General features: G+C 44.1%; 1 protein-coding gene across 1 annotated transcript in view; it reads right to left on the bottom strand.

Annotated features, from left to right (window-relative positions):
- Window positions 1-4,640: 4,640 nt before the first annotated feature.
- LOC311602949 (coiled-coil domain-containing protein 170-like) overlaps window positions 4,641-13,665 on the bottom strand; it is a 28,146-nt gene continuing 19,121 nt past the window's right edge. The window contains exons 7-10 of the mRNA XM_084791628.1: window positions 13,077-13,256; window positions 11,278-11,484; window positions 8,206-8,424; window positions 4,641-5,160 (exon numbers count right to left, since the gene is read on the bottom strand). Coding sequence (XP_084647754.1) covers window positions 5,002-5,160; window positions 8,206-8,424; window positions 11,278-11,484; window positions 13,077-13,256 — 765 coding nt within the window. The 3' untranslated portion in view covers window positions 4,641-5,001. The remainder of the gene's footprint in view (window positions 5,161-8,205; window positions 8,425-11,277; window positions 11,485-13,076; window positions 13,257-13,665) is intronic.

The following is a 13,665-nucleotide window of genomic DNA, read 5'->3' as shown; positions in this document are numbered from 1 at the left end:
ATACACATAACATAATAAAACACACGTGGATAATAAAACAATAAAAAGAAAATTAAAAACTTGTTTAGATTGAGAGAGAGAGAAAGTGGGGGGGGGGCGCTTCCTAGCACAGGTCTTTTATCTCCACTGTGAGCAGTGGAGCTGGAGTTAACCAGCATCTCACTCCCCGGTGCAGATGTGTGTTCTTCTTCTGCATTTAATATCTTTTACTCTATGAGACCTCAAGACCTGCAGAAATTGATTCAGGCCTCACAGTCTACAGAGAACCATCTCATCTACTGAAGACTACTCAAGTTCTCCTTAAGGCCTCTGGAAGCATTACACAGCAGGCTCATGTCTCCCCCTAGTGGACGGGAAAGGATATGACTAGCTAGATTTCTTTTCTTTCTTTCCTTTCCCTTCCTTCCTTCCTTCCTTCCTTCCTCTCTTCCTTTCTTTATTTTTTTCTTTTTCTTTTTTTGTCATGGTCTCACACAGAAACCCTGGCTTGCCTGGAACTTGCTGTGTAGACTAGGCTGGCCTCACATTCACAGGGATCTGCCTCCCGGGTGCTACAATTAAACATGTGTGCCACCATGCCCAGTTTCAAGTAGCTATTGGTTTAAACTACTTTGTGATGTGTATAGCTCATTAAAAATTAGTGACTCAGGGCTGGAGAGATGGCTCTGAGGTTAAGAGCACTGGCTGCTCTTCCACATAGCAGCTTATAGCTCTCTGTAATTCCAACTCTAGAGGATCCAACACCCTCACACAGATATATACAGGCAGGCAAAACACCAGTGCACTAAAAGCAAATAAAAATTTAAAAATAGTAACCTTTCTCACTAATTTCCAAGAGCAATAAAAAAAAGAAAGCAAGGTAGTTAGGTAGAGTGACTTACAGTCAAATCGTCCCGGCAGTGGCTGAGCTGTAGAAGGGGAGGCAGCCAGTTATTAGCAACTAAAGCATCATAAAAGCCAGGAGTGTCAGAGCTGGAGATGCTGGAGGCTGCTAAGGGTCCTAATAACCCAGGCCTAGAGGGCCCTAACACTAGACACAGCTTCTGTCTGCTTTACTGCCACCACAGACCGGAAAGGTACCAGAGACTGGCCTTTAAAGACAGTCTCGACACCTGCCTGCCATTTCTTATGCAGGTAGAGCAAATGGCCCCACAGCCAGCTGGTAGATGACAGTTTTAGTTGTAGGGATAGAAAATGTTAACATCAGAAAGTCAACACAGGGAAAACAGAAAGTGAAATAAAAGCGACATTTCCCCTAACTGTCTCATATGAGGAGCCTTTAAGGCTAACTAATCCAGAAGCTCATGGTTGTCATCAAATCTGCCCATCTTCTGCTTGATGCCTTTGGTGCATCCTAATCTGTCCTAATGGTGGCTCCTTTATAATGACTGTGACTGTGACCATGCAAGCCCTAGTTCAATAGGAAAATTTGAACTCTTTCTTGCACCTTTGAGAGCAAGAAAAGCTTTCCCTGCAACTCCTGGGAACTATTTTTAAATCAGATAAAACCACCACTGGCTAAGGGAAGGGGACAGCTCAGCGCAGCCTGCCTCACAGGTGCTGGGATTAAAGGTGTGTGCCATTACCTCCAGCTGGCCTATCTTTACAAAGAAAAAAGGGAGGTCTGGAGAGATGGCTTAGGAGTTATGAGTACTGGCTGCTCTTGCAGAAAACTAGGGTTCAGCCCCCCCGCATCCACATGGCAGTTCACAGTTGCCTGCAAGATCAGGTCCAGGTAGTCCTCCCTCTGGCCTCTCCACAGGCACCAGCACACACATGGAGCACATAGAAACATACAGACACTCACATATGCACATAAAATAAAAATATATTTTAAAAAAGAAGAAGCTGGGCATGGTGGCCCAGACTTTAACACCAGCACTTGGAAGGCAAGCGGTTATTTTGAGTTTGAAGCCAGATTGGTTTATGTAGGGAGTTCCTGGCTGGCCAAGAACTGCCTAGTGAGACCCTGCCTCAAAACAATAGCAAAAAAGGAAAGGAAGGAAAGGGAAGAAAAAAAGAGGATGAGAATGCGGACCAGCGACAGGGCACTTTTCTAATTTGTGCATGACCCTGGGTTCCATCCCCAGGACTAAAAAACAAAAAACAAAAACAAACAAACAACACACACACACACACACAAAGACTACATTAGGGTAGCTGTGGCGTGGTTAAATTTTAATAAGCTATAAATTACTAATTTACGTGAGAAAATGATAAAAAAGTATTTTAAATCTTTGCAGAGCTGAGTACAGATGTAGCTTAGGAGACCTTTGCACTCAGAGCACGGGCACAGCTGATGCCAGCACTTTTGCAAAGTTCTGGAAAACCTCCCAGATCCTCTCATTTAGAGCCAGACCAGTCTGGCTGAGCCGGTGAGAGATAGTGGAAAGTCACCCAACGTGCCACCAGCTCCTACCTTGTGTTCAAAGAGCAAAGTAAGAAAAGCCACCCGCCTGCCACAGCAGAAGCCAATAAAAGTGCAGTTCTGCTCCGCCCCGCCACCACTCTGGTACCACCTCCGCACTCTGATTGGCTGAAATCCAGGCGCGTGTCCAACGCCACGCCCTCTTTGGTGCAACAAGCCCTGCGCCGACTCAGGCGTGGTAACCTCTTCTGCTGAACTGGAGCTTTGGGACCTCAAGTTTGGTCGCACCCCGAAAGTAAATTCTGAGCAAGAAGGTGATCTTGGCCTAGGTGGCCCCTTGGGTAATCTGAACCGCAGGCAAGGACATTAGGTAGGGTCTCTCCTTGTGGAAAGGAAGGTGATGGCCAGAGTAAGATGAGGGAGAATTTTCCTCCCCATATGCCAGCCAAAGGACAGAGCCAGTATAGAATACGGCCTCGGGACTGTGCCCTCTAGCTCAGGTGCTTCTGGTACCACGAGCTCCAGTAACTACAGGAAGTGTTTTGTCAGAGTGATTGAAGGTACCCACATCATTAGAAATCAGAGATCCAGGCCACATTAGTCTAATCTTGAGATAATGTTCAGATTCTAAGACGCTCCAGCCTTGAACCAAGCTGATAGGCATCAAGCAAGAACTAAGCACAGCCTTGTAGAATTTGTCACTATGTTTGTCTCCTGACCTTTCTCAAGGAGACCCACTTCTCAAACGCGTGTTTGTCCACCTTTGGCTGCTGAGAAAATGGAGCATCTTAGTTAACATCTCCCTGTTCATTCCCAAAGGAGATCTGAACTGATGGATCTAGTTGCCGTACTTAGGGCGATGGTTGATCATTTGGATAATATACACCGTGGTACAATTATGAACAGTGCCATATGAAATCTAGTAAATATCTTTTTGTGGACTATGTATACACATCTGTTGCATATGTAGGCGTGGAATTACCTGTGTTCAATTTTAGTGGATGCTAACTAATGCCTTCAAAATGTCTGGTCCTGGACCTGACTGTATTAAGTTCCAAGGCAGAAGAGGATTGAGGTTGATAATGGACTGACTTTAAAATAAAATGGTCAACCCTACGGGTGTAGGTCAGTAGTAGAGCACTTGTAGACCATGTGCAAGGGCCCCAGGTTTGGTCCCCAGCTCTGTACATATAAAAGTTAAAAAGATAAATAGGGACATCATTCTGGATTGTCCAAATGTAATGACAAGGGCTCTGATACAAGAAATAGAAGAAGCACATAAGAGAACTGGAGAAATAGTATCGTGACCAAGAGTGGGGTTTTACATCAAGGAACTGGGCCTGGAGAGATGGCTCAGAGGTTAAGAGCACTGACTGCTCTACCAGAGGTCCTGAGTTCAATTCCCAGCAACCACATGGTGGTTCATGACCACCTAGTTAACATAGCAAGTTTCAGACAAGCCACAGCTACATCGCTACATTACAACTGAAGTCTGTAACTCCAGTGTCAGGGGCTCTGCTCCCTTCTGGCCTCCACAGACATTGCACACATGTGATGCACATACATGCACACAGGCAAAACACTTGTGAAAGTAAATTTTTACAAAGTCATCAAAATGAAGGAAGATTATGAGGCAGGAATGTGAGCAAGCTAGGCATGCCCAGGTTATGTGATCATGACTTTGAGGCCAGTCTGAGCTCCTTAGCATGTTCCTATCTCAAATGCATTCATGCACGTGCGCATGCGCAGGCGCGCGCGCGCGCGCACACACACACACACACACACACACACAGAGAGAGAGAGAGAGAGAGAGAGAGAGAGAGAGAGAGAACAACCTCTAAGTTCTAGAGTTGGTTTCTAGGTTTCTAGAGTCTAGAAATTGGAAAAACTATGAATGTGAAGCCAGCCCTCTCTCAAAACACAAATGTAAATGAATGGAGAAACTATTACGTAGAAAATGAACCTACACTAGGCAGACACTATTACATACTAGGACAATACCCTCAGGACAGTCTATTGCCCATTCTTTTTACAAGGAGTCTTTTTTTCCCCCAAGACAGGGTTTCCCTGTGTAGCCTTGGCTGTCCTAGACTTGCTTTGTAGACCAGGCTGGCCTTGAACTCACAGCAGTCCTCCTGCTTCTGCCTCTTGAGTGCTGAGATTAAAGGTGTGCGCCACCATGCCCAGACCTTACAAGGAGTCTTAATGGCCTTCCAAACCCGCAACATGTCATATCTAATATCCATATGCCTTGTTAAGAAGATAGACTCAATTGACAGAACATAACTTTACTGCATTTCTAAGGGTGGGGTTGTTTATCCAATAAATCATTCATTCAAGACATGGGTTATTGACTATGGTTATAAATATTACAGATAAGAATGTTTATGATTCAGATCCTTTTACCAGAAGGAATCAGATTAAGTGCCATGTATCACAAGTGACAGTACAGACTGAGCCAGGGATCTATAAAGATTGGTCATCACGAAGTAAAGGTAAATACTAAGTATGGGGGAGAAGAGGGTTTAAGTGGAACTTTCCGGGTGCTTTTTATTCACAACGTAGCTGTACTCTGGGTGCTGCAGGAAACCGCTGTATGTATGTCCTTGGCAGCAAGTAGAGGCGGAACTTCCTCACTTGTCCTGTCCGCTCTCACAGTGAGAAGCCGTCTTTGATCTCTTGGAGATTTCATAGACTTGGATGATGAGCTTCAGCTGATTGATGACTTCCTTGTCTGCTGTTTTCATGTTAAATCCCAACATCTTCATAATGGTTTCTCGAAAGTCGGTAAGCTGTAACAAAGCACCGCACAAATCAGTATGTCACTGATATGAGTCACCCTTTCGTTATGTACAATGAATCTGGCATGGACTGAAATCTAGTTTTATGAAACATTTCCTTAGTGCAATCTATCTTAGGAGGCTTTAAAGGGTCTTGCTGCGCAGCTAAGCTGGCCTTAAACCCACCTTCTTCCCAGTCTCCCAAGCACTGCAATTACAGCCAGGCATCCCTCCATGCTGGACTGAAGTAGTATTTTCAAGTTAGAAAAATCCATTCAATTACAAGAATTCTTTAAAGTTTCTTAAGCATTCTTATCGCTTTCCCATTTAGTACTTCTGTACATTAAGCCCGATTGTATTACTAATTATATTGCATTCATAATGTAATTAAGAGTTTACCTTTATTTATTTGTACATGCATGCATGCACGCATGTGGAGGTCAGAGGACATTTTTCGGGCATCAGTTCTCTCCTTCTACCATGTGGGTACCAGGGATTGAACACAGGTTGCCAGGCTTGGCAGCAAGCACCATTACCCGCTGCGCATGTCTTACCAGCATACTTTTTGCATGTGTTCTGCTACCCAGCCTAGCTTAAAATACCTAGGCTTGAGTGACTCATCTATTGAGAGCCTCAATCTGTGGGGACTATTGGCATGTACCACTGGGTGTGGCAAACTGCATTTGGGCTTCTGATTTGCTTAATGATAATCGCAGTCCTCAGTGCATATCTCCTCCAAAGGCCAAGGAGACAGACAAAAACAGCAAATAAAAAACAGCCATAGAGCCAACTGAAAGAAAATGACAGGCTTCCCTTTGCATGTGAGTGGGGACACAAGTAGCCCCAGGCAGCAGAGGCAGCTCCAGAAGGTGGGGAAACTCGGTGTTCGAGGGTGTGGATAACCTTATTCCCCACACACAATGCCAAGAACAAGCTGGAGACCTCAAGGATCAGCACACTGACCGGTGGGAAAATGAAAAGAAAGAGGCTTGAAAGCCTGTGAGAACAGAAATGGCCTTTTCTTGAAGGCAAGGTTTCTGAGGGGAGGCTGCAGAGTGTGTGTAAGGGAGAGGTGGGGAGCGGAAAAGAGGGAAAATGAAACTAAGGGATTATATATAAAGAGTTTGCAGAAGGAGCCATCACATAGACCCTCCGCCTCCAAATAAAGACTTGTCAAGAAACCACTGGCACCTGTAACATGAGCCACAGTTCAAGGCCTGCCTGGGCCGTAGAAGGAGTACAAGCCCAGCTCAAGCAACTGAGTGAGACCCTATCTCAAGAGAAAAAGTTTAAGTGCTGGGTTTAGAGCTTAGAGGCAGTATCTTTTCTAGCATTTGCAAGGCCTGCATCAGCACCTCAAAAAACAAGTAAAAAGTGCCCTTGCTATGACAACAGAAGAGGGCAGTGTTCAGCTAAAATAAGATCCTAGTAGAAACCAGAGACGTGCTCTAACCAGAAATATGAAGAGTCTGCTGCAGGTCCAGAGCCAAATTACCCTGAGCTACCTTGTCCTCTTGAGTGCCGTCTATTGCCCAGCTTTATGTGTCACATGACAGCCTTGTGTCTGTTAGGGACGTCCTTTTAGAGTGTACAAACAGGCCCCTCTCTTCCACCAACACCAAGGCTAAGGATGTCATCAGACAGCACCTGAGACCCACAGCACAGATTTCCCCCTTCACTGTACAACACACCGTCATGAAACACGGACCAGTGGATTTTAACAGTGGGGGCTGGAGAGATGGCTCAGCATCAGAGCGCTGGCTGCTCTTGGTTGCAAGTCCTCACGTGGCCGGTCACCACAACCTGTGACTCCAGTTCCAGGGGATCTGGCACCTTCTTCTGGCCTCCTCGGGCATCATCAGGCACACACATGGCATGCAGACATATATGCACACAAAACACTAGATAGATAGATAGATAGATAGATAGATAGATAGATAGGCAGGCAGGCAGACAACAGACAGATAGGCTGGAGGAATGGACCAGTCATTAAGAGCACTGTCTGTCTGCTCTTCCAGAGGTCCCAGGTTCAATTCCCACCCACAACTGTCTACAGCTCCAGTTCCAGAGGATCCAATACCCACTTCTGGTCTCTGAAGGCAACAGGCACACACATGATGCACACACACACACATGCAGGCAAAACACCTATATATAAAATGTAAATCATGTTTCAAATGTCTTGTCAGGCTAATGGTGCACACCTTTAGTCCCAGCACTTGGGAAGCAGAGGCAGGTAGATCTCTATGAGTTCAAGGCCAGCCTGGTGTACATAGAGAGCTGAGGTCAACCAAGGTCACATAGTGAGACCCTGTCTCAAAACGAATCCTTAAAAAAACACAATGTGTCTTTGATTTATATATATATATTGTTCTGTTACTACAAAATCTTTGTGAAATTGCCAGCACATTGGAACACGGTATTTGGGGTAATGTAAATCTTTGTGGCTAAACCATGGTCACTCACATTTGCTTTAGAGTATGCTGTGTTTCTTATCACCTTGGAGGTGACAGCTGTGGGTTTGATATCAAAAGTGAAAATCTAAGCAAGTTTGAGTGTGCTAACCCAAGGACTGTGACACAACATAAAACACAGTTTCCTATATCACATGTTTTGACCATCCTAATTTGTTAGAGGTTATTGTATACACAAATGTGAGCTAAAAGCAGCACACATCTGGCCCCAGCCATATTGGGTTCACAGGGAGAAGAACTTCCCTTGGGGTTATGGCTCCTGTCATAGAACCTAAATATGAAAGTACATGGCCATGTTTCCTGTCATATGGGGGGGGGGCGGAAACAGCTGCTAGTGAAACACACAAACTGTCACCGTATAAGGTATGAAGTGCTGATCATGGTACTCAGGGACGTGTCTGCCCTTCTGAGAGCTTCAGCAGTTCAAACCATCTCTGATGATATTAGCCAAAAAAAAAAAAAAAAGAAAGAAAGAAAGAAAGAAAGAAAAAAAATTCCCTTTTTGTCAAAGTAAATTCTAAGTTGAGGTGCGTCTTGATCACGTCAATGAAACTAGTTTTTAACACAGTCGTAAGAAAGAGACCTCTTGCTCTCGTCCTGAGACCCCTTTCGGGGGGCTCCTGCCGGTGGGGGGCTCAACAGGGCCCCGGGCTGCCGCCCGAGGTGCCTTCTCCTTTTCTGATCTCGCCTCCTGCTCAGCAGCATCCGGTGTGGTTTTTAAGTTGTCTGTTTTGGCACCTGTCTTCTCTTTCACTGTTTCAACTTTTGTTACAGATTGCCTGAGCCTCTCAATCGTCTTGTCCTGTGTGAGGATAAAAGATAGGGCACAGGAAGGAGGAAAATGTGCTTAGATTTTCCTGGAAATAACAGACAAGATGATTCATCTTTGTTTCGTTGCTTGTTTTGAGGCAGGGTCTCACTATGTAGCCCTGGCTGGTCTGGAACTCGGGCCGGAGACCAGGCTGGCCTTGAATTTGCAGAGATCCTCCTGCCTCTACCTCCCCGGTGCTGGGATTAAAAGCTTGTGTACTACTCCTGGTTCATATGCCTTTAATAATAATAAAAAAAAGGAAAGAAAGAAGGAAGAAGGAACTTCATAAAACACATGGGGGAAAACTCACCAATTTCTGAATGAAAAGAATATTTCTTCACTATAATATTCATTAATAGCCTACCTTGTCCTAGCAATTTTATATTCTGGACACATGGAATCTAAAGAGGCTAAACACAGCTGGGCACGGTGGCACACACCTGTAATCCCAGCATTTGGGAGGCAGAGGCACGTGGATTGCTGTGAGTTCGAGGCCAGCCAGGTCTACAAAGTGAGTACAGGACAGTCAAGGCTACACAGAGAAACCCTGTCTCAAAACGCTTAAAAAAAAAAAAAAAGAGGCTTAACACATTTTCTATGTCCTCTACGTAAACTAATTATCAGAAAAGACAGTAACTGGTTCTGCAGCAGAGAAATATCATTGAAAAGTTCAGGCTAGATGGTCAGTTACCTAGTGCACGTTTGAATTTGATGCAGCTACTCCTTGAAATAGTATAGTTCAAGAAGCTGGAAGGCTCAAAAGCAACAAAAAAGTTAATTAATCATGAAATAAAATTGACTCAGTCTACTGACCCAATAAAAATACCATAGTAAAAGCTGAATGTGCATACTTGTGACCCCAGAATTCATTGGCTGAGGCAGGAAGGTCGGAAGTTCCAGATCAGCCTGAGCTATTTGGTGAGATCATTTTTCAAACAAACACTACAGTAAAACAAAAGAAGGGGCTGGAGAGACCATTCAGCCATCAAGAGTGCTTAGTGCCCATGCAGAGGACCTGCATTTGGGACCTATAACCCCATCAGACAGCTCACAACCCCCCACCCACCCACTCTACTTCCAAGGGATCTTGAAATGCCCTATTCCGGCCTCTGTGGGCATCTGGGTGCATGTGGTACACATAAACTCATGTGGGTGCATACACATAAAATAAAAATGCATATAAATACAATTTTAAACCCCCCCCCCAAAAGCAAGAGGTTTAGAGTCACGACAGACTGACTACTAGTTACTCTTGAGAAGTAGTGAGCTATGCGCCGGCTTCAATGGGAGCAGCAACTTTTTGTTCGGTGGCTACACAGACATCTAATGTATTATCCTATAGAAGTGGTTCTCAACCTATGGGTCACGACCATGATACTTTCATAGGGGTTGCCTAAGATTGTCAGAAAACACAGATGTTCACATTACAACTTGTAACAGTAGCAAAATTACAGTTATGAAGTGGCAATAAAAATAATTTTATGGTTGGCACTATCACAACATGACAAACTGTATTAAATAGAATTAGAATAGAGGCTGCACTGTCCTATAAGCTTTAATATATATTGCATGTATACAAAATCATTTTGAGATTAAAGCTTTTAGACATTTCTTGTGCGTGGGTGGGGGGTGTTTGTGCATGCATGTGTGTGTGTACGCACATGCAAGCACTGTAACTAACATGACAGAAATTAATATGTTCTAAGGAGACACTGTGTCTCTCAATCTGACTATCAGACTATTCGATGATCCCAAAGAAATGGGAATTTCCACAGAAATCTCATGCTGGGAGAAGGAAAGGTCATGGGCCGTGGGGAAATCTGTCTCCTAGGAGGAGATTTTACACAATTTTAACAACTTCTCAGACCAATGTACAAGATGGGACTGAGACCCAGACAGTGAGGGATCAGTGGTAGGGAGAATTGCACCTTGACCAGGATTGTGTTCATTAAATGTGTATGTTTAAACTGTGATCTCACTTCAAGACCCCAAAGACGGGCTTGGGCAGGGGTGGTGGGGTGGGGTCAAAGGTGTCACAGGATTTCTTTGTCCTTCACAAAGTGGCCAAACTGAATAAATCTCTTTGTTGTTTGTTTGTTTGTTTGTTTTCCGCGCTATTAACTTGGCTCCGTTTTTTAAAATATATTTTTTATTTCTTTTATGTGTATGAGTGTTTTGCCTGCGTGTATGCCTGTGTGTACCATGTGTGTGCAATGCCTGAGGAGGCGGGAAGAGGGTCAGGTTGGATCCCCTGGAACTGGAGTTACAGATAGTTGTTAGCCATGAAATGGGGCCTTGGAACTGATCCCGGGTCCTCTGTAAGAGAAGCCAGTGCTCTTAACCCCTGAGCGGTCTCTCGAGCCCCTAATTTAGCCCTTCCATCGGCTTATTGAGTGGAGGAACCTGGCTTGGTGCACAGGCCGTGACCAGCAAGTTAGCTCTCAGTTCCCACGTGGAGATGGAAGACAGCTGTGAGGCATGGAGTCTCCTCTCCCACCACGTGGATCCGGGGAATCCAACTCATTCTGCAGGCTTGACAGCCCGTGCCTTTACCCACTGAGTCACCCCACCAGCCCTAACACTGAAAGTGTCGAAGTCCATTGAGTGTAACAGTCTCTTGTACCATTCATGCTCACACTGTGAGAGGGTTCCCCACTGCAGCCGTCCCTTCAACCCACCCTCACTCCTCACGAGCACCCCCACTTTATTCTGTAAACCCCACTTTGCTCCGTAATGAACTAAACAAGTAAAAAAGTATAAAAGGTCCCTGGGAAACCTGCAGCTAAAACGGGAAGAGCCCCGAAGCACAGGCGAGTGTTTGAAAGCCCAGCCTCTCTCACTTACCTTAAGGACGTTCATTCTTGTCAGTTGAGTTTTCATGTTTTTGTTCGACGACTTCAAATCACTAAGCTGCTTCTGAAGTCTCTGAATTTTCTCCTCCATCCTTGGGGCTGAAGCCATCTTGGAATTCTGCTCAATATCCAAGAACACCCCTAAGTGTGCGAGCTTGCTGTGCTTATCTGTGTGGGCAGTCCGAGTCCTGGAGTTTTCCTTTGTAGAAATTAACAGTATTGAAGTCGAGAACTGCACTTTAAGAAGCTGTTCTGGGTAAGGCTTAATGATAACTGCACAAGTAAAATATCTGTCTGATAAAATAATCAGGAATATAAAATATGCATAGAGGATCACGACTCAACGCTAGGGAAAGTACAGCTAAACAGTCAATTTTATGATCAGTGCTATGTGTTACCACAGATTCACCCATCTTTTTCTGGGAACGTATTAAAATGTATTAAGGATTGGGATAAAGAATTCACACACAGTACGATGTAAAACAAATTGTAATGGGGAAATATGGAAACTACGCAAATGTTAAATCAGAATAGTTAAATTAAGTATGATAAGATATACATTCCCAGCCCCAGTGACACACCCAGTGACACACCTCCTCCAAAGACCACATCTCCTAATCCTTCCCAAAACAGTCCCACCAACTAGGAAACAAGCATACAAATATATGCGCCTATGGAGGCCGGTCTCATTCAAAGCACCACACAATAACTGCATATTTTCACCTCCTTAAGTAAGCTTGCCTGGCTGGCTATTTTATCTTTCTAAAGAGCATTTTCCTAGTTTGTTTTGACACGTATATTATAGATAATGAAAACATAATAGGCTACAATATCATGTCATTATAATTTTTATATGCACTGAGAAACAAGCAAACAAAAAATGTCACCAGACTCAGTTGGCTGTGATGTTCACTTATTGTAAGACACCACAGCAATGTCTCTGAACGATGCATGTCTAAATAATTGGTTTCTGGGATGACAGAGTCAGAAAGACTCTGCAGACTCTTCTGCAATTATTACTGCTTTTCTGAAACCTTTTAAAAGAATGGAGGGGAAAATGTGCTATTTGTGTTTTCTTAAAATTTAATAACTTGTTTAATTTTTTGCATAGACATCTATGCCCCTCATAGCTATGCCTATGTCAATCTGTCACAGGACCTTGAATTTTGCCACTGGAGAGGCAGTCCTTTGACTGCATTTCCTGATAGTCCTCATTTAAAAGTCAGTTAAGATACACATTAGCCAGGGGACATATTTCTGATTGCTGCTAGACTATGGAGATGGTGACAGAGACAGAGGGACTATACATTTAAGGTCAGCCTTGGCTCCTTTGAGAGTTTTATTCTAGCTATTATATTGTTAAACTAAAGCTTGTCCAAAAAAAAACTATTAAAAATAAGATTCATGTTGACAAGGGCCATCATAGTACTTATAAAATATAAAAAGAGATGGAAGGAAGAGAGGCTTTTTCAGAAAACCAAAAGCAATAACATTTTGAAGCAAATTCCCCTCTCCTGTTCTCAAGAAAAGTATAAGCCAGATGTGGTGCACACCTGTCCACACTTGGGTGGCTGAGGTCAGGAAGCTGTGAGTTTGAATATAGCTAGGGCCACACAGTAAGATGCTCACACACACACACACACACAGAGAGAGAGAGAGAGAGAGAGAGAGAGAGAGAGAGAGAGAGAGAGAGAGAGAGAGAGAGAATAAAAGCAGCTTTAGTAATGTTGAGAAAATAAACAAAAACATGATCACCCTTAGAGAAGCATGGCACCTTCAGGAAGCTCTTACCTTCTTCCTTCCCATGTCTAAACCCCTCAGGGAGGGGTTGACAGGAGCCTTTCCTTCCAGATGTCGCAAGTGTCTTTTCTGTTCCATGTAATTTTCTTCAGCAGCTTCTTCATAAAGGCGGTACAGATACTCAAGCCTCTTGGTGAGCGTCTGAATTTCCTGTTGCAAGGTTTCCATTTTCTACAAAACAGGACATTAAATAGACACTTCCCAATGCCCCATGCTTCCCACGCCGTTTCAAACTATGTACAAGCTCTATTTCTCTAGACACTGTGCCACACTAAGTTACTAGACAGGTGAGTAGATTTGACATGTGCTTTTTAATTGTGTGTATAGGTGTTTTGCCTTCATGTATGTCTGTGCACCACCACAACATGCATGCCTAGTGTCCAAGGAGACTGGAAAAGGCAAAAGATCTCTTGGACCTGGAGATACAGGCAGTTGTGAGCCACCATGTAGGTGTTAGGATTCGAACCTTGGTCCTCTGCAAGAGCAGAAGGTGCTCTTACTCACTGAGCCGTCTCTATAGCATTGTTTGTTTGGATTTTTGAGACAGCATCTTGTTCTGTCAGCCTGGATAGTCTTGAAC

The sequence above is a fragment of the Acomys minous genome (assembly GCF_964271855.1).
Source record: "Acomys minous genome assembly, chromosome: 8".
Classification (NCBI taxonomy): domain Eukaryota; kingdom Metazoa; phylum Chordata; class Mammalia; order Rodentia; family Muridae; genus Acomys; species Acomys minous.
This window is presented reverse-complemented; position numbering and strand designations above follow the sequence as displayed.